The following is a 21311-nucleotide window of genomic DNA, read 5'->3' as shown; positions in this document are numbered from 1 at the left end:
TAAACCAATCAGGGATTTCAAAATAAGTCTTCCCTTTAAGGTCACCTTTAACGTCCCAGATTACTTTTGGAAAAAATAAATTGAGGGAAAAATTAGTTGGACTAGAATTGTGAGGAACCTGTTCAAGAGAAATTGAGGGATATTGACTTTTAGCTTTGGGAGAAATGTAAAACTAGAGAGTACTTCATTGGTCTGTAGTGCAAAGAGGTGTTTGTATTTGTTCCTATATTTGCAGTTGGATGCTTTTTGCTCCTCATCTTTTCGTATCTCAAATTCATGACAAGTTTTCCTGGCAGCATCACCTTAAATGTGAATGTTCAGATAGTTGGTTAACTCACAATCTTAATGTAGCACAACACTCTGAGCCAAACAATCTAATGCATAATTACCCCTTTGCATTTTTTTCTTAAGTGGATTTTCTGCTTAGTTCAGTAAGGTTTATATATGACGTACTTTTGAATATATATTTTGGTACTTTTTCAAAGCATCTTTGTATCATTACGTTACCCAGAACACAAACATTACTCCAAAATGAGATGCCATTTTCCCCCTGAGTCAATAAATTGAACATGTCAATCTGTTTGGTTGTAGCATTAGTGTAATGTAAGAGTGAGATGTTCTGGTTGGTACTATTAGTCATTTGCTATGGATGTTTCTATTCCTGGTGTAACTGGAAAGGATTGCAAGGAACTATCACCAAATGAAGTCAAGTTTTTAAACCAACCGCATCCTAGAATACTCTGTGTTTCTATGGTTAATATGTTCAATCTGTTCCATACACTGCTTGGTATGATCCAACACCCCACTAAATTTAATGTATTATAGCTCTAAGCGGAGTATGCAGAAAAAACATACTGTGATGCAAAACGCCTCTGATTTGAAACGAAGTTTTTTTTTTTACTGTACCTCCCTTGCCAGTTATGTTTATGAAGTTACTTATTTGAATAAGTGACTTTCATACCCTAGTGGCAGCAGAAGGGGTATCATTTCATCCATCCTTAAAGTTATCTCTTTAACATGGAAATTTGTGGATCTTGATTGAACTTGACAAAGACTGAGCTGTAGAAAATACTGCAAAACTTGCAGCTGTTAAAGCACTCAAACTGAAGTATTGAGTATGCCTAAAAACCCTGCATATGGGACTCCAACAACACATTTCCAGTGGATACTCCAGGTAGGATCCTGTAGGAGTATGATCTACAGCCTTTGTGGTCTTAAAAGGATAGCAGAGGTGTCACAGCTAGGAGGGGAATACTAGTGCTGTTCCAACTACACAGGGGAAGAGACAAAATGTAACGACATACTACATAATACATACATTCAATGTACATGTATACAAGGATATGATGGGGAAAGTAAGCTCCATGCAACAGGAATACACCTCATTTTAGAGCATCTGTAACACAAAGGCATCCATGGGAAGAAGTTGCCCAGCTCAGCAGTACAACACAGCACAGTGAGAAAAGCATAGCATACTGTCGTGTCGTCAGCTGATGCAGAATTGCTTGTCTTATTACATAAACTTCCACTTGCAGGTAAATGTTTATAGGCTGAAGAATGTACAGTAATACAAGAGTCAACTAAAGAAAATCTAGTGGCTTTATCCTTTGCATTCATAACTGTACTACCAGCTAAAAACTATGATAAATACACAAATGCAGATAATGTATGAAGCTGTTCTCTGCATAGAGCAGGTTTCCAGAAATACTTCTGATACACTGTATCAGTCCATTTCAGTTTTCTTCTTGACCTCCTTTGAAACATTCCCATCAGTGTACATCCTCTTAGAACAGCCACCAACTGCATTGTAAGTAGGTCTGACTACTTACAAATATTTACTTTTGTACCACCTAATTTAAGCACACACAACTGAGATACAATTTCTTACAACCAAGGAACAGATACCCAACTGGTATACAACTTTGCACTGTTGCTTTCTTTCCATTGCATCATTGCAAATCCTCCAAGACACGTTTCAGACAGAAAACATGGGGAAAGATTCCAAAAGATAAAAAAGCAGCACCAAACTGGCTGAGACACTACTGGAGGTACTGTGTATCATTCATTTAGAATAGTGCTGCTTTAACATGTATAAAATAATTTAGGAAAATGTCCTAGTAATGAGTTGTAATTGAAATGTATTGAGATCAACACTTGGAGTGGCATTTTTTTCTCAAATGCACATTTACTGATTCATGATTTCTATGCGTGAGTTACTTTTAAATAAAGTTTTAACTAACTTCCAACTTTTAAAACAAAATAGTATTACATAAATTATGCCACTAATATTAAAAATCTGATTTTCTAAATAAGTGATATGTATAAATTTAAAGACATCTTATCCACAATACATACTACATAGTCTTGTCAAATCAAGTTTTGTGCAGAATGTCTTTCAAAATTAACATTGTTTCAACATTTAATTTTCCTTTTTTGGGCCAAGTGTGTGTATACACAATTCTCTCTATTGAGGCCACTGTGCAACTACATCAGTTTTAGACATGGGGGAAACCATAGAGAAAGCATCCATTCCTTCATCATATATTATGTATTTTCTGCATGTAATCTATGTGCAATGTCACATTTGTCCATTATTTAGGCCTATCTGTGAATATATTACCATGGGAAAGTGAGAAAGTGCAAAGAACAGTAGAAAAATTGGATAGCAACCAGTTATTCACGTTCAATGCAATGCAAATCACACTGAAGCAAGACTGATGTGTAACCATTGTCACAGGACCTTAGCATCCAACTTTAACAAGAAGAACACAAACACCTCCTTACAAACATCCAAACAACAAAATTTTAGAATTTATTAATCACAAAAAAATAACTAAAATACAGAAAAATGATCCAAACAAAAACAAACATTATTTAACAAAATTATTGTAGAATATTCCATGAGGTCCTGGTCATATTCATATATATAACATATACAGTAGTTGTTTGAAAAAGGGAACATTAAAACAAAGTTTAAAAAAAGTATAATTTTATAACAAGGTATTTTTGTATGAACTAAGATGACCTCTATTGTGTTAATTTGATTCCAGTGTTTATAAGTAGTACATTACCTTTTGCCTGAAGTACAGTGTCATTACAGCAACTTCAACTGTTTATAAAAATATACATCTTACACCACCTGTTAAAATACAGAAGTCATAAGATCAGAGCAAGATTATAGCTTGACTTATGCAATGTTATCCATTCATGGTAGCATTAAACTAATACTCTCATTTGATATTTCTAGCTCATTGCCTGTAATTGTTTCAGATAGACTCACATTGTGCAATTCCAAAGCTAGCTTCTTACACACCCATAAACATGAGGTGAATTATTTAAATAGGTAATTACTTTCTACCCAAAGCTTTGTAAAGTACCAGTAAACACATCAGAAATATGCTCCTTGACAACTCCCTTTCATCTACTGTAGATGTTGCTTTAAACAGAACTTCAGGCTAGTTTGGCAGTGCCTCATGGGCTCCAGGTGGAAGCTGGAATATGTAGGATTTAGTTAAGGAAAATAGGCCCCCCCCATTTCATATCTAAACCCCACACTTACATGCTGAAATATATGCTATACCTCTGACTGAAGCAGCACTGTCTTTAAAAGTAAAAAAGAGAACTCTGAAGTCACCTGAAGTGATTTAGCTCACAGAACTATTGAGGCATTTTTGTTAATATAATTACTCAAGAAGTGGCTATTCCTCATATTACAGTCATAAACCTGAAAAAGCTTTGCTGTTACATCTATTATTAGCTGTAGCAATTCAGCAAGCAGCAATATGATACAGTGGTAAGGAGCAGGGCTTGTTACCCAAAAGTTGCTCATTTGATTCTCTGGTTGGGCACTGCTGTTGTACCCTTAGGCAAGGTATAAACCCAAACTGCTTCAGTAGATATCCAGTTGTATAAAGGGATAAAATGACAATTGTAGGCTATGCAAGTCGCTCTGGATAAGAACATCTGCTAAGCAACTAATGTTAATTGACCAATGTCACTGTTACGCTGTTTTCACACTTGGTTTGTTTTGCTGGTCCGAACTCGAGTGCGATTATTCCCCCCTCCCCCTGGACCCGCTGGTCCCTTTTCACGTTACATTTTTTGGTTCAGTGATGTGATGTTTTCTGGATTAATCCAGAATTCCGGATCTTCCGACCTGGGTCGGGGTTGGGGGGGGGGGGGGTAATGAGCTTCTAGGCTACATATAGAGGTTATGCACGTGATGTCACAGTAGGCAGAGTCACTGCGGGTTACACCCACTGGGTGGCAGCGTGAGCATTCAGCTTGAATGCCGCGAAAACAACAAAAAACATCTAAAATGGGAAAGAGCTGTTGTGCGATTGACTGTACAAATATAGTCAACAAGAAATTGGAGCTATCATTTTACAGACTGCCGAAAGCTAAAGAAAAGAGAAGCAAACGGATCGCTGCAATTCGCAGAAACACCTGGAATCCAGGCACCGAAACGTGGAAAGTTAAATCGCTGTTTCTTCAAAGCTAAAATTAGCTAGAATTTTTCCAATCTAGTTTTCTAATCGCACTGGTTTTAGCATATGTGCTAAACGGCTAATCGCACTGGTTTCACTGTACACGCAAAAGGGTTAAAAGTTTCTACAAAATATGCTGAAATTTTGTTTATTATAAACAGAGGTGGACACCCCAGCTTCAGAAAGTAAAAGTCCTGCCACGTATTTGTTTTTTGAGGCCTTCTATTGAATTGAAAAGTTGCATGTTGCGTGTTGCTCCTGCTGAGTTAATATAAAATATAAAAAATATAAAAATAAATGAAAATGATTTTTTTTTCAAATTAATTCTTGTTATGGGTCATACCTTACCATCCATATGCTATAGTAGAGCCGCGACCAGTTTGATCCTACGTGTTTGTAAGGACAGAATCTGGACCAGCACTATGGAGCAAACTTGTGGCCCTAGTAGATTTCTGGAAAAGGTATGAAATGTCAGTGTGAGTGTGGGTGGGGGTTGGAGACGCAGCCGCACGGTGCTCTGTATATTTTCCTGCTTTTTTGTCCTTTGCCAATCACATGCCTGTTGGTTGCCCTGGTCCGTTTACGTCATCAACACATAAGGAACGTGCAGCTTTTATTTACCAATTTCGCTAAGCAACTACACAAAAGGCAGGCAAAATAGCGTTTACTTCCTGGTTTTAGATCAGATAGCTTTCACACCAAATGCGATCCGCACTGGACTTCAGGTGAACCGTACCCCAGGCCCCTGTTTTCTGGAGGACTCGGGCACGGTCCCTGGTGCGCACCAGAGTTTAGAAAACAGCGTTCACATCAACAAAACGAACCGAACTAACGGCTCAAGCGGACCCGAGTCCGCACCAAAGCTCTAGTGTGAAAACACCCTTAAAATATACCAAGCGCGTCATTGGGCAATTATATAGTGTAAAGGATATCATGCACTCCTGTTCAAGATGGGCCAGCAGCCTCTCAAGGGGAGCATAGCGACGCATGGTGGGGATGGAGCCCAGCATCAGCAGCTTGTGCTTGGCGCGGGTGATGGCCACATTCAGCCTGCGCCAGTCCTTCAGCAGCTCCCCCAGCTATGGAGAAACACAATGGCTACATGCAAAACACACAGCAGCCAGAGGGCACTCCCCACAGATCTATCACAAGCACAAGCATACACTGGTCTGTCCAAAGAAAAATCATTTCTACTTTTTCTATTTGCAAGGAAGGAGGAGGATGACATGCATCACTGCAGCTTTAAGGTGATCATCATTCTGTGTGTAAAACATTGTAAAATATAGTATCAAAGATGGAAAGGTTTTGCAGTTTTAATATATCCATTTTACTCCATGTGCACACCTAGGAAAGGAAATTACTACAAAATGACAGACCCATTCTGAGATATGAGACATGCATTTTGTAGACAAGAGCTGAACACTCACATCACCCTCTTCACTGCTTCTAACAAAGGAAACGATGATGACACTCTTGTCCCGTCCCTGGTACTTATCCACGGTGTTGACTTCCACTGCATTGAAGGCTGGGCTCTTGAACAGGCTCCATATGGCCTTCAGCTGCTGTCTGTACGGAGCGATGACACCAATGTTGCCTGCCTTGCAACCTGCCTGGAAAATAGCAACATTGCCAATGATACACATGTACAAACAGCACAGCTGTGACTGAACGGCGACGAACCATCCAGGTTCTGGGTGTGCAAAGCACCTACTGACTGAGTGTGATGATGGGTAAACCAAAAAATTTAGGGCCATCTTCTACATTCCACTGAAAAGACAATCTCACCCTCACCTTTAGCAGCAGGCTGACTATGTAGTGAACAAGAGCAGCCTCTGTGTAGTTGCTGATTCCTCCCTTCTCCACTGTCTCTGGGGCTGGGACCTGTAGGGAGAACACCACAGATATGTCCTTAGGACGACCTTATATCATGACAGTTAAAGGTGTGAACACAATCTGGTATATGATGGGTACAGTCTAAGAGTTGTCATGCATGAGAGTGGTCATCCATGCCTTCATTGGGGACACAGTGAACAGACCTTACCTGGGCAGTGTCCAGGAAGCAGACTGCATTCTGTGGCTCCAGAGCTGCCCTGATCCAGTCACTGTACTCTGCCTGGCTCAGGTAGAGTTCCAGCTCCTGCTCTACAGCACCCCTTGTGGGAAGTTGCAGCGCTGCACTTGCAATCTGCTCTGATCCACATTCCAACTTTCCCCCATACACCAGCGTGTTGCTCAAAGACATGATCTTACTAGAAAACCAAAGAAATTATTTAGTGTTACAACAGTCACAGCAATACAATGTTGATCTTCCTGTGGCTTATGCAACACTGCATACACTTGTAATTAACGAAAAGATTTTTAAACACGTCTAAGAAGCCCACCTGTTCATCCTGTATTGTACATTCAACTGGACAACAGCATTGCTATGATGCTCCAGACGCTTGAACAGACTCTCATCCATGCCCATAGCCCTAGAAAGGAAAAATATGTGAACAATAGATTTCCCAGTAAGGTAAGGCTCTAACCATATTACATTTCTCTCCAGAGTTTGTAAAACGTATCACAGGTAAGCCATAAAAATATTGTGTATTTTTATACGACAACAAGTAGCATAAGGAGGTAGTGGTATTCATTCATTGGTAAAGGAATTTTAATCATTTTATGCTTTTAGAATATAGTCCTCTGTCATGCACCACCTTTAGTAAATTTCTTATTCATAGTTATATGCCATAATTATCATAATACCATCCATCACTTCAGTTATTTAATCAAATGTTGAAATGCTGCTTACTTACAGTATTACAGAATAGTAGTAATTATTGATGCATTGAATATTAGCAAGCTAATAACTTTTATACTGCCTTGTGAAATCTGTTCTAGCTGCAGGTTGTGAACATTCTCTAACCACTCAATATCTAATCAGTGTGAAATGACGTGAAGGTAAGGAGAGTTAAGAGTCGCTTAACCCAGTGTTTCTCAACCCTCTCCTGGAGTACCCCCTGCCCTGCATGTTTCAGATCTCTCCCTGCTCCAACACAGCTGATTCAAATGATCAGTTTGTTATTAAGCAGCTTCAGGAGTTCATAACGGGTTGATCATTTGAATCAGCTGTGGTGGAGCAGGGAGAGATCTAAAACATGCAGGGTAGGGGGTACTCCAGGAGAGGGTTGAGAAACACTGGCTTAACCAATCACATAACGATGTAACCTTTTTCCCTGTTCGCACTTTTCAAGCACTTGTGTTGCATAAATTGATAATCTATAAATTTACGTTTAGCTGCAATTCATAGAGACAAGAAACAATTCAAACGTGATATTCTGTTATTTGAGTTATACTTGCTTGAGTTTCTAGCTACAACTTTAATTTATTGCTATATACCAGTGTTTCTCAAACCTCTCCTGGAGTACCCCTTGTCCTGCATGTTTTACATCTCTCCCTGCTCCAACACAGCTGATTCAAATGATCAGTTTGTTATTAAGCAGCTTCAGGAGTTCATAACGAGTTGATCATTTGAATAAGCTGTGTTGGAGCAGGGAGAGATCTAAAACATGCAGGACAAGGGGTACTCCAGGAGAGGTTTGAGAAACACTGCTATATACAACCTAACTCCATAATGAACCTGGTGCTTTATGGTTTGTATGCCTACTCACTGCACTCATGTACTTACTAAATAGCAAAACAAGAACACTATGTATGAACTGCTTTTTTACAAGGACCCCTCCTTAAGGCCTTGAGTTTCGTAACAGATCTGCTCGCTTTCCTTGTATTATTATTTAGTGCCCTAAAAATCAATCACTGGCAACATCACACACGTCGTGCAGAATGTGTGCTCACCTGGCCTCTGGGTTCTGGACGATAGGGGGAAGCTGCTGGTGATCCCCAACCAGGACAAAGCGTTCAGCATAAAAGAGGGGGCCAAGGCACACTGGCTGGTTGATCTGGGATGCTTCGTCCACGATGCAGAAGTCGAATCGCCGCCAGCTGAAGATGGGGTGCTTCACGCCCATGCAGGTGGTAGCCACCACAAGCTGAAGGAGGACAGAAGGAGAGAAAAGACAATCCACATACAATGAGGTCCCTCCAGTATCTGAAATCCCATTCAATCTAGTGTCAGATAGAAAACAAATATGTATTGTTTATTTTCTTCTTTTTTCCCCTCCATTATTTGTTTTGCACATCTCACAGCAACATCCTGAGCACTCCCACTGGAGAACAGCAAGAGGCATAAGCAATCCTCCAATACACACACATGCCACTGCAACTATATTTGCAGAGGTCTCAAGTGCACTGCAGTGAAGTGAACACTAATTGACTGTATCTTTAACCAGAACAACTATAAATCATGAGCTCAGTCACACCTGAGGCTGTTTTATTCTGATTTTTTTTATTGTATTCATCTCAATTCAGAAAATACTGACTACTTATTTATTATAAAGAATGAACATTACAGCTTAATTTTAATGTATTTAATCTGTAGTACTGTGAAGCAGATCAATTTACTTGACTACTGGAACAAACTAACAGCCAGTTTGTCACTAGGGTTTCACCATCAAGATATTCACCATTACTTGCACTGTTGCACTTGCTTAAAATAACATTTACACAGCTAGCCTTCATTTTAACAGTTAAAAAAGAAAAAAATGTACATATTAAAAGTTACAAGTTGTCTAGAAATGCAACTGTTGTAACTGTTGCCAGACATCTGTCATTTGTTTGAAGTTTTTTGTCCTTTTCCACCTGTACTAATGTACTGGGGAGGTCACCTTTTCACCTATGCCCTAATAACAAGCTTCCATCCCACAGCCTCTTCATACACTTTGTAGGCTTTTCTTGTTTGTAAATGCATTACGGTAAAAAATTCTAAATCTGACAAAACCTGTTTTGTTTCAGTTTATTTTAAAAGACCTGACAGCAGTTTAATATACCATTTAAGTTACAGATGGCACAAAATGTCAGCTATTTTGTATTCCTTATAATTAGTTTGGTTTTAAAACTATATTATCAACTTGTTTTCCTTCTAGTTAAACAAACTATTTATGAGATACCTTGGAGGTAGTTATGAAACTGGTTGTATTGTGCTTGCCTATTTGCTATTTCAAACACTGAATATGGCTGTCATATAAATAAGACAGTAATACTCATCCCCAGTACTTCACAGTTCCCACGCCCACAATTTCTCATAATCCCTCCCACAGCCATGGACACCCCTACCTTATAAAAGCTCCTCATGCCAGTAAAAGCCCACACCTCCCTGGATCAACCCACCTGACTGCTGTACAACTGCTCTAGCTCAGGCAGGGTGCAGAGATTGCGACTGCGGCGCTGCTGCTCCTCTGTGAAGGGCAGGATGTCAGGATGCACCTTTTGGGCCCGCCCCAGCCGCAGGAAGCCAATTTTGAACCTCTTCAGCTTCAAAAGGATATTGTCCACGGCAGAATGGGTATAGCTGGTCACAAGCACGCTAAAGCCACAAGCATGCAAAATTCGCACCTGAGGGGACAAGGGCAAGGGGCATGTGTGATCATGTAAAATTCCATGTAATTACGTTATGGTCCATTAGCCAGTTTGCCCTTGCATAAGAACTACAAGTTTAGCACTTGACAATAATCTGAAATCAACAACTCCAGAATATTACATAGAAACTATGTTAAGACTTTTGTGAATTAACACATGCTGTTCAAAAGAGTACTATGATACAACTACATTGCTGACCACCAGGAAAACTCTTCTGCAGAAAAATTATTATAGAGGATTTTACCAGTGTGCAGATGGTGGTGGTTTTTCCTGTTCCTGGCATGCCTACTATGAGTGTGTAGTCCCTAGATAGCAGCACCTTCTTCATGGCTTGTTTCTGAGGTTTATTCAGGCCTAAAAGATTAAAAAAAAAAAAATTTAAATACTTTTACTGGATAGTGTTGTTCAGCCAAAGTAAGGCATCGCAGAAAGGGTCAAGGTTGTGGGATCAGAAACCTTTCAGGATGTTGGCGACTGTGTCCTTGGCCCCTCGCGGAAGCACGTCACTCAGGCAGTGGATGAACTGTGGGGGCCGGAAATCTACAATCAGCTCCCGCAGCTTCTCACTGCAGGCGCACAGAAACGTGAGTGGAAAACAGGGATGTGAAACTGAAGCTTAACTTAGTTCAATATTAGCTACCTAACAAGGGCCAATACAGTAAATAATCCTGGTAATTGCTTTTATAACAAATATTTTGATATATGAATCGTTTGTATTGACTTGGCAGTACAGACTCTTTAAACTGCAGTGCATACAACTGATTTTACTGAAAGAAACATAAGCTCAAACTTTGACCGCATGTCAGGAGAACACTTTATTCGTACTGATAATTTATTGTTCCATTAGGCTTGTCCAGCTATTCAGAACAATTTTCAGCTGTTTAATCTAAGAAGCCCAAGGTTTTTTATGACTGACTGTACAAGATGGCATCTGTCCTGTACAGTCAGTCCCAAGTTACAACTGGCTTCTTCAGAGATGACACAGACCTTGCCACAGAGTTTTCCATCAGTTTGGAAAGGTTTCCCAAATGAGTGTCCATTCCTCCCACCCCTTCATCTTGGTCCAGTCTGAACAAAGTTTCATGAGAATACTTTGAGAGGTTGCTGCAAACAAAGAGAAAAAAAGCACTATTTACAAATATTAATTTAGGTCTGTCTTGCCAGCAATAAAGATGTTTTCCATCAATACAAAACCTACCAAGATTAACAGAACTTTCCATGTGGTAATTTTTTATATCTGGATGAAAATAAAAATGTTTTTGCCTTAGCCAACCACCCAATAATATAATGATCATTTTACAGTATAGTACTGTTATTTTTATTGCATGATTTCCCATGACAAATCATTAATGGATGGAATAAATACATTCAGTTTTCACCATTTACACCAGAATTCCCACATTTTACTCAATTATCTTCCACTGTATTAAGTTATGGTGTGTCGGTAAGTGCATTTTAATCACCCTGGCTTACAGTTCAGACAAACCAATATACAATACATTTGGACATAATAATATAATCTCACCGATCCAGTGTGCAGGTCACTCCAGTATTGGTCACTTCACTGATATACCCTGCAGCCACAGCAATCAGCTTCAACTCCTGGTCGCTCACCACAACCCTGTCCCCCATGACCAGACTCATCTCAATCTTTTCTCTGCCCCAGCACTCAAAGTGGTGGACATATAAATTGTCTGACAGGGCTTTCACAAGGCCAGTCCAGCGGAGGTTGCCAATACACCCTCCATTCTGTTCCCTGAGGGGGACAGAGAGGGTCAGTGGTGGTCCTGACCTGACAGGAGCCACAAAAACCAGAGGAGATAAAAGGATGTCACTCATAGAACTGAATCTCACCAGAAAAACAAAACATTAGGAGTCCCATATAGCACAAAACCCATTTCCTGTCTTCGAAATAACATCATTGCATCAACAGTAAACAGTCTAAGCCTCTGGGTGCACACAGAGAAAAGCACAGGCTTACACACACACTGACAAACCTCTCCTCAGTTGACAGCAGCCAGATATTTTGCCGGCCCCCCTTTTTCTCCATGGTACTGGCCTCCAGGGCACAGAGCAGGACCCAGTGGCTGAAGTACTTCAGGTGGCGCTCTCTTAGGTGCTGGCTCTCCTGTGCCAGGAAGGGTGGCTGGCCCTGGGCTGGGAGATCATCTGATCCTTCACTCTCCACAGCTCTGTTTGGGGATATACACGCCGTTGACACACATAAACTGAACACGGAATACTACATTAGGAGAAAGATTAGCGCACATTGTGAAAGCAGAAGTAATTAGCATATGGCTCCTGCAGCACTCTGCCAGCTTCTCTCTCCTTCTACTGTCGTCTTGAAAGGCATTACAGGCCATTGCTAGCTGCCTCAGCATTTGACCACTTTCGTATTTTTCATTGTGTGACATTAAACAATGTCAAGGAAGAAACTGGGCTTACCATTACGTAATAATACCCTTACTAAGCTGTCTTTTTGATATAAATAAAAAGGGTACAATTTGTATTTCTATTTAGGCTGCACCCTGCCCCAGACAATACCTGCTATAAAGGGAGCAGTTCCTCTTCTGGGGACAGTACTTGCAAGCCTGCTGATCAACTGTTACAGCAGGCAGGGGCGCCAGGCGTGGTGTGCCCTCCTCTCCTCGCACCACACTGTTGACAACGTGATGCACCAGTGTGTTTCTCAGCTTCAGCAGTTCTACAAGAAAAAAATTTGGAAAAAAAAAAATTGTCATTCTAATTGAAGTCTTACTCCATTATTTGCCTTTCACTACGCGATTTGCCATGCCTGACCACAGGAGAGACAATGGGCCCTCTGGCCACCTGTGCCAGAGAGACTGAAACAGCGGTGCCCTACCCCTTCTGTCTATATGGTTGGCCACGACAGGATGCATGTTGCCAGTTTTCAGGTAGAGGAGGAAGCCAGCTTCTGGGTCACTGCGTCTCTCCAGGCTCATAAGGGTGTACAGGATGACCTAAGGAAGCAGCCCACAAGTCTCAGACAACAATCCTGTGCACCAGAATGTGGATAACTAGTGTCCACAAAAGGCTTTATGTCCAATGCGTAATAATGTATATATAGGCAAAGAACAGTAACTACATCAGTCAGCTTTGCCACAACAGTAATGTTGTGTTTAATTTTATATTGAAAGAAATGCACCCTGCATTCCCTAAAATGTTGTTGCACTTTAAACATGTGCTGACTGGCTTTACACTAAGACAATGTCACTGCCTTTATTAATTTCCCTGCACTGGGACTGAATAGCTTCCTTGAGTAGTTCACATTATGGTTATGCTAGATGTGCATGGGCTCAGTAATGGTCACTTGCCCCAAACACACAATGGAGAGTGAAACTGGGCTGGTGGGATACTCTGTACCTGACTGCGGTGTTCTATGGAGTTGGACTCCTTGCCTGTCTTCAGTTCCAGGGGCACAACCCTCTCCTGTGGCAGCTGACCCCTGCGGTGTAACCGCACTCCTGCAGTCAGGTCAATCTTGCCCTTCAGGCCAAAGCGCGGGGACCAGATGTTCTCCTCGATGTCCACAAAGTCAGTGACTGTCACACTGCAGGCAGTGTCCTGCTTTCTTATGCTTCCCTCACTGGGTCTAAATTGACAGCATTAAAACATTGGCTTAGAGGTGTGAAAGGGCAGTCAAACCACCAAGCTAGTGACCAGAAGCTTCTGGATGGGACAAAAGTGTCATTTCTTCATGTCAGGATAAGCCCAGGTGAAAATTATTCTTACACGACAATAATCAAATCTATAAGCAAACAGTTACTTTGGACATCAGCAAAAATAAAACAATTTTGTTATGAATGTCCAGTCACTAAAAGCAAATTGTGAAGCACCACTCAGTTCCAGCCATTGTGGGCCCGGGAGAGTACTCACAGAGTAAGCGCCATCTGTTTTTTTCCAGCCTGTAGTGAACCACTGAGGTAAGAATTTGCCCAGTCTGACACAGAGGGTAGGTACTCTTGTATCTCTTGCCGCATGTCTGCTTGAGTCAAACCGAGGCTATACCTAAAAGGGAGCAAACAACCATTTAAAGCCTTGCTTTCTGTTCAATAAAATCAAATATATGGTCCAAAAATGCACATAATGGTGAATCTAGTCACTCCAACCAACAATCATTGAATTCAAGTCAAATACTTTCATGAGAATCAAGCTTGTTCAAGTAACACCAGCTGAATGCACAACAATATTTACTGAAGAGTTGTCATCAAGTTGAAATCAGAAACTGATAGGGCTGGGTATTGGCACAGATGCCCCGATTAGATTCCATTCCGATTCACAAGGTAACAATTCGATTCAATCCGATTCGATATCAATTCGATAGGAATGAAATATGAAATACTATAGCAGCTTTCCATATTTGGAGAGATGTTTAAAAAGCTCTAAAGAGAACACAAATTTACAAATACAGAGTCACTGGAAAAAAATTGTGAAAATCACTAAAGAAAAGGCCAAATGCTTGTACAGTCATGCGCCGCTTAACGTCCATTCGGACAACGTCCGTTCGCATCTACGTCCGTAGTCCCATAAGGTTTAAAAGTTTAAAAATCCCGATCGCAGAACGGGATGTAGCGGACATAACTGGACGTAGTGACGGCAAAGCTTCCCGCACCCAACACGAGTATCTCATGTCTCATGGAAATAAAGCGATTGCGCTGCCAGCTGTATAATGGCACAGTACACAGTATACCGTGTAATACAAATGTCTTGATAGTCATAATAAACGCCTATGCTAATGTCTTATGTATGTACTGTAGGCTACCCTACTGTACTTTATATCGTTGTTTTAATGTGAACTTTGCATACTTACAATCAAAAAGTTAACCGTATAATAAGTGTATGCTTCAACTCGTAAGCAGCAGCATCCAATCTCATACCTATTCCATACAGGTTTTCTATGTATATAGTACGGTGTTCGCACAACGTCCTATTTCACAGAACATATCGTGGACGTTAAGCGACGCATAGCTGTATACCAAAATCTTTTTATTTGAGGAACACATGGGTATAGTTCCTTAAAAACAAAACCAACCTGTATCATTGCCTATGTTAATGACACAAAGCAGCAATGCGTTTGCATTAGTTAGCTCAGGGAAAGCTGCTTTGTAAGGTAGCTACAATGACTGACAAAATGTAGCTGACCGCCAGTAGCAACTTTGCAATTGTCAACGTTTTCTTGCTAACCTAATATGAACAACTAGCTAGCTAGCTAGCTACCTAGCAAACAAACATGAACAACTATGTTTCTCTTGAGTTGCGCTAAATTACACTGCATTCGTGAGCAAGTATTGCTGTTCAGTTTAGCTAGGTAGCGGTTGTGCACTGTATTAAAGTTAAAGCTAAAAAGCTGTGCCTGCAGTGCAAATATATATGAATATGTATACCAGGCATCTCCACAATTTTGGACACCCTTCTCCACGCATCATTTTTCAATTTATCTCTCTGTACGTATCAAGAGATAAATAAGTATGGGGAAACCCGACACTGCCACGATAAGCTTCTCCTCCAATGCTTGACTGGAACCAAAATGTTGGATCATTCGTTTCAGCAAAGTGTGTCACGCTGCCTTCGCTGTGTCGCATCGCTAAGTATGTGCATAAAACAGATCTCGAGTCTAATCTATTTTAGCCCCACCTAGTTGCAAAGCCAAAGGCCGCTCGTGTCTTGTCGCTGTAAATCGCCAACTCTCTGAAAATGACTGGCAGCCAGTCGCTTTGTCTCTCTCCTATGTCGTCCATGTGGCCATAGGGTTAGCCATGGTGAACACTGAGAGGTGGCATCACATTTAAAAAAAAATGATGTAACAGGTTTTCCTCTATGCGTTTGCAGGTCGTTAAACGTTAAAAGTTAAACGAGAGAGCGACATCTAATGACGGGGGACTAGTAATTGCCTTTAATACGACAGTTAGGCTTATGTCAGAGCCCGTCTATTTAATTCTCTGGCTATGTTTAACCATTTCGGAACTGAACCTAGAAAACCGGAAAAAATACATATTAGCCTAAAGATTGATCCATAAATTTTACAGATCGATATCGAATCGGAAGAATTTTTAAAAAACGATTAATCCAAAAAATTATATTTTTGGACACCCCTAGTAACCGACATGTCTATATTTAACCTTACAACAGTAATGGTCAATATATCTCTCTAATATATCATTTTGATTGCGACTAAACTAGCCACTATTATGTTTGGTTCTTACATTTCTCCAAGGTATTTGGGCCCATGAAGTGCCTGCATGGCAAACTGTTCCAACCTCTCCAGTGAGAAGTCTCGACACAGCGCCGCTTTCTGGAAGATTTCATGGACAATGGTTCCATTGAGCATCTGCTTGGAACCTCCATCAAAAGCCTGAAGAGTGAGATTCACACTTTTATTCCTTATGGCTGAACTGATTCTTGTTTTTGTTTCTTATTGGTTTTGTTAACAGCACTGACCTTTCAGTCACCAAGAAATAAACTATTGTCAATACAGAAATCAGGAACCTGTTTGGTGAATTTGGGCCTCACAAATCTATGACTGCAGTAAGTGTTCAGTAAGACTGTACAAATAGCCACTATTCTAAATTCTCAGTCATGTGATGTAGTGGTCTTACCTTGAACTTCTCCCCAAGCACAGCACGTCTCATACAGCGGATGCTGTTGGCAATGCTGGTGCCAGAAATTAGCATATCTGGTAGTAGGACCAAGAATCCAAATGTCCTGTCAATTGTCCAGACACCTGAAACACATTCCCCCTCTAGATGAACTACACTGCCCACAGCAACAGCAGCAGACTCCCTGGGGAAACAAACGAGAAGTATTATCACACTGCCACTACGATTATGCTCATCTCAAAGAAGCCAGATACCTGGATGTTAACTCACACTCAGCTGATATGAAAACTATTACCCAGAATAGTGACAAAGCACAGTAGAATTTCTACTGTATTATTCAGATTTTATCAGACCATGTATTACTATGCCAAAATAACATTACTTACAAATTAAATTTACCAAGAATCAAATATTTGATTGTTAGTCAGCACTGGCTGGAAGTTTTACCCGTTTAGGCAAGAGGATGTTGGTTCTAATAAATAAATGTTTTTTCCATTGTACTGGTATTAAAAAAATATACTACCAGCCGTCTTTTAGTATAACAACTTCTGTTGGATTGGCAGTTTTGGAGGCAGTGACTGTCAAATGCTTCTCTGAAACACCTCGAGGACCAGAAATCTCTTGCACATCCAGAACCCAGTATCTGTTGAAAAGCCCCGTGGACAGGAGTATGTGGGCCGGAATGTTTCTTAGAGGAAGGAAAACATGACAGTCAGTCTTGACAGTGATCTCTGACAAGTCTAATCAATCTTGGTTAGAGATAGAACATGAACGCACTACATACTAAATACAGACATTCTCCCAATTTTCTGAACTGGGTCTAACATTTATTGCCACTTGTCTCTGTAAACAATCAACATAGAGGTGCCTCTTTCTGGTTGTGAGTGACCACTTACAATGTCACCCAGCTTTCCTGAAATGATTGGGACAGGCCTCTCTTTACTTCATTGATTTGCTGAGGGGATGTCCAAGACTACTTATTGGGCTAATATTTTCATACATTACCCATATATACAACTGGATATTAACTTAAGAAATTCAGGTTAAATACCCCCTTGAGGGTACAACAGCAGTGCTAATTTCTGAGTCACCAAATAATGTTTATGTTAAAATAAACTTTAGTAAACCCCAAGTATATTTTAGATCAGTGTTTCTCAGTCCTACTCCTGGAGCCCCCTGTCCTGCATATCTTCTATTTATCATTGCTCCAAACACACCTGATTGAAATTAGTATGATTAACATGCTCTCATCAGGTGTGCTCAGCTAATCAAAAGTGCCACTGATGACTTTAGTCAGGTAGGTAGAGCAGGGAAAGATGGAAAACGTGCGGAGCAAGGGGGCCCCAGGAACAGGATTGAGAATCAGTGTTTTAGATCAGCGTTTCCCAAACCTCTCCTGGAGTACCCCCTGCCCTGCAGGTTTTAGATCTCTCCCTGCTCCAACACAGCTGATTCAAATGATCAGTTTGTTATTAAGCAGCTTCAGGAGTTCATAACGAGTGGATCATTTGAATCAGCTGTGTTGGAGCAGGGAGAGATCTAAAACATGCAGGGCAGGGGGTACTCCAGGAGAGGTTTGAGAAACGCTGTTTTAGATGACTTGAACGTTTTAAGAATACCACGTCTTACTTTGATGTCTTCTCTTCTGGCTTGCTCAGGCTCAGCTCCATGTTGTCATCAAACCAGCAGTCTTCCACTGTCCCCATGTCACCCTTGGAGCATACACCCCCATTCCCACCTGTGTCCCCACATCCACCTTTGGAGGCACACATGTCCACAACACTCCCTTTGTTACTAAACTTGTACTGCTGACCATCCACCTCAGTGCCACTTGAGCGCTTAACCCTTTTGTCACATCCCTGGTGCCCCAATGCAATATGTGTCAGAGCCTGCTCATTCCAACGAGCATGGTCAGTAGGGCTTGGTAAACCTGCATCTACTTTCAGATCAGCAATTCTGGTAAAAACATTTCCCTCATCATCTGCTCTGAAGCTGCTGTTAGAAGCCTTGATCAGACTGGCATTTGGGGTGCTGGAGGACACCCCATTGACCAGAAACGGTTTCAGCACAGGTGCCTTTTTCTTCAACAGTGCCTTGGTCTTGAGGCTCCCATATCCAGTGCCCTGAAACTGAATGTGTCCAGCCCTGTTTGCTTTGTTGTCCGTGTCCTTGGCTGAGGAGCTTGACCCCTGCTTGGCTTGTGCTGCTGTGCCACCAATTGCACTCAAGCACCCATCCAAGAAGTCATCCAGCTGGGAGGCCCTCCTGGCTGGGCTGAGGCAGGGCCTCTTCACTGTGGTTGTCTTTGGGCGCTTGGCTTGGTGTTTCTGCGCATCCTCAGGGCTGCACAACACACGTTTCACAGGACTGCTCTCAGCAGCACAACTCTGCGCAGACAGTGAGGCCAAGCCCCCGGAGCTTCCCCCTGTCCGCGGTGAAAGCAAAGGCCTCCTGGTTGTGAGTTTACCCTCGTTCTGGAGCTGGTCAGAGCAAGTGACACCGGACACGGTGGAGGAAACCTCCTCCAAAGGTTCCCGTGGCAAGTGTGAGTGCCTGATTTGACTGTTAGGAGTCTCCAGCACAGAAGACAGACCTGGTGAGGGTGGAACATTCTCGTTCTCGTTCTCCTCGTCACTGGCTCCAAGGAGACTGAGGATGATAGATTTAACATCTACATTCTCGAAACCTGTGCTGTGAACCCTGTTCTCCTGTGGAGGAAGGCCCAGACTCTGCAGCCAAAAACAAATTGAAATTACTGCTTTACGGGAGTACGTGACATTTAAACACTTCTGCCTCTACAACAAAATTAGGTTAAAAGAAAAAAAAATTGCAATTCCAGACAGTTCATCCTGTGATAATCAGGGTAATCTTAGATTGCAGGTGTACGAAATTACATTTTCAAACCGTTTCAACAGCAACCATTCGTAACAGCTGCATTATGTCATGGGGGATGATGGCTGTTTTGTTTAATAACGTTGGACATATCGCATTCAAGAAGGACATTTCCATTCAAATAAGTAACGTTAGCTAGGAACGATGCATCAAATTCTTCAAGCTCAATTTACCTGTGTAACACAGCTCCAACAGGTAGGTTGTACAATAACAAAACATTCCCCATATTGCTCTGGTGCTGTAAGCGACGAGAGAACGCCGATGTTAATGCCAACGTTAGTTACCTTATTCTTGGAGAAAAAAGACGCGACGTTCCTTTGGCCTCCGTTTCCAACCTAAAACGAACGACAGAAAACCGCTAGTTAGTAAAGCTAACGTTAACTTGGCAGTGGTAGCAAATGTTAATAAATTTGGAACACCTGCGTAAATCGGTGATACTCACCGCTTTCTTCTTCAGTTTGTTTTTAATCATTTCCCTAAGCTGTCGTTAAATCAATAACTTTGGCTAGATGTGTGATTTTTAATTGTAGTAGGCTAGGCTAGGTAGTCTAGCATTATGAAACAATTTCATTAGTTACTGTACTGGCTTACTAGTATTAGCTATTCATGTAGAGACTGAAACCAACATATTGTAAGTTCCTCATCGAGATCTCTTAATCTGGTGAAAATGTAGCTATCCCTTTTTACTTAAATGCCTTTTCGTTAATCACAGACCCTGCCTGGCATTACCAGCAAACTACCTAACCAGCGATCTACCACAGTACATCCCGTGGTTCATTGTGAATTTCGCGCTTGTTGTAGCCAACCAGCTGAGAGCCAAGCGGATGCTTACAGAACATACACGGGCTAGAGTAGCAAATAAGCTGCAGAAGGCGGGACTTCAACTAGACGGGCTTCCGTTGAAGTAACTGGCGTTCTAGAATTGGTAAGCGTAGGGTAAATTTTAAACCAGCCTAAAAAAGACTGACGTAGAATTGAATATAATTTTACATATTCAATGGTTCCTGATGCTGAACATGATATAATTAGGAAACAGTATGCTTATGGTACAAGTTACCATATGGCGATTGCTCAGAATGTTTTTCCTTTGGACTTTGGACACTGGACAAAAAGGTGTGAGATTGGTTATGGAAATTCATGAAATCTGGCAGGTTTGCTGGTACATATGATGTGTATGCGTAGGCCATAATTCAGCTCCAAAATCCAGTATACATCCACGATTTGCCATGACTCATGATGAATAATTCAACGATAATGATTACAGCACAGAAAGTTAGCACACGTGGCCCTTACCACAGTATACATATGTTTTCTAAATGTATGGTTTCACCATATTGAGCTCTGCTTTTCTGAAAAAAAAAAAAAAAAAATCCTTATTAATGAAAATAACATCACATTGGACTATTTTGCACCAAATTCAGCGAGAATACCACTATTTGATCTAATTTGGAAGGACAACATCAAAAAATGTGATATTTACAATCAATCTGCAGCATTTCTTCATAAATATCTCACTGTTAGCTAAATAGTTCTCGAATTTGATAGGAGTGAGAGCTCAGATCTTAACCATACATTGTTCCTCATCAAATGATCCAGTGAGAATACTGATGACATAAGCATTGCAAAGTCAGTTTTTTTAACAAGGAAACAAAAAACTTGCATGGGGTCTGTCTGTAAGGGAAAAGTTGCCCTGTTAAAATGTCAAATAATTTAAGCAGCATATTTACTTCCACAAACAACAAAATCTTGTTCCCACTGCTGAAGAGATATGATTTTCAATGGCTATAATCATTACACAATT

General features: G+C 41.0%; 1 protein-coding gene across 1 annotated transcript; it reads right to left on the bottom strand.

Moving 5' to 3' along the window:
- Positions 1 to 3455: 3455 nt before the first annotated feature.
- On the bottom strand, positions 3456 to 19982 carry dna2 (DNA replication helicase/nuclease 2). Its single transcript, XM_036555532.1, has 23 exons — positions 19953 to 19982; positions 19795 to 19845; positions 18248 to 19347; positions 17142 to 17306; positions 16619 to 16802; positions 16226 to 16374; positions 13899 to 14030; positions 13386 to 13614; positions 12865 to 12982; positions 12546 to 12705; positions 11999 to 12193; positions 11527 to 11757; positions 10989 to 11105; positions 10458 to 10567; positions 10246 to 10355; positions 9753 to 9977; positions 8322 to 8515; positions 6869 to 6958; positions 6529 to 6736; positions 6279 to 6368; positions 5915 to 6097; positions 5420 to 5566; positions 3456 to 3500 (listed from the first exon to the last, which is right to left on the bottom strand). The coding sequence occupies exons 1-23, from the start codon at positions 19980 to 19982 to the stop codon at positions 3456 to 3458; spliced, it is 4263 nt and encodes a 1420-aa protein (XP_036411425.1).
- Positions 19983 to 21311: the final 1329 nt, after the last annotated feature.

This window comes from Megalops cyprinoides, chromosome 1 (genome assembly GCF_013368585.1).
Source record: "Megalops cyprinoides isolate fMegCyp1 chromosome 1, fMegCyp1.pri, whole genome shotgun sequence".
Lineage (NCBI taxonomy): Eukaryota > Metazoa > Chordata > Actinopteri > Elopiformes > Megalopidae > Megalops > Megalops cyprinoides.
The sequence above is the reverse complement of the archived record's forward strand: the minus strand, read 5'-3'. Positions and strand labels throughout refer to the sequence as shown.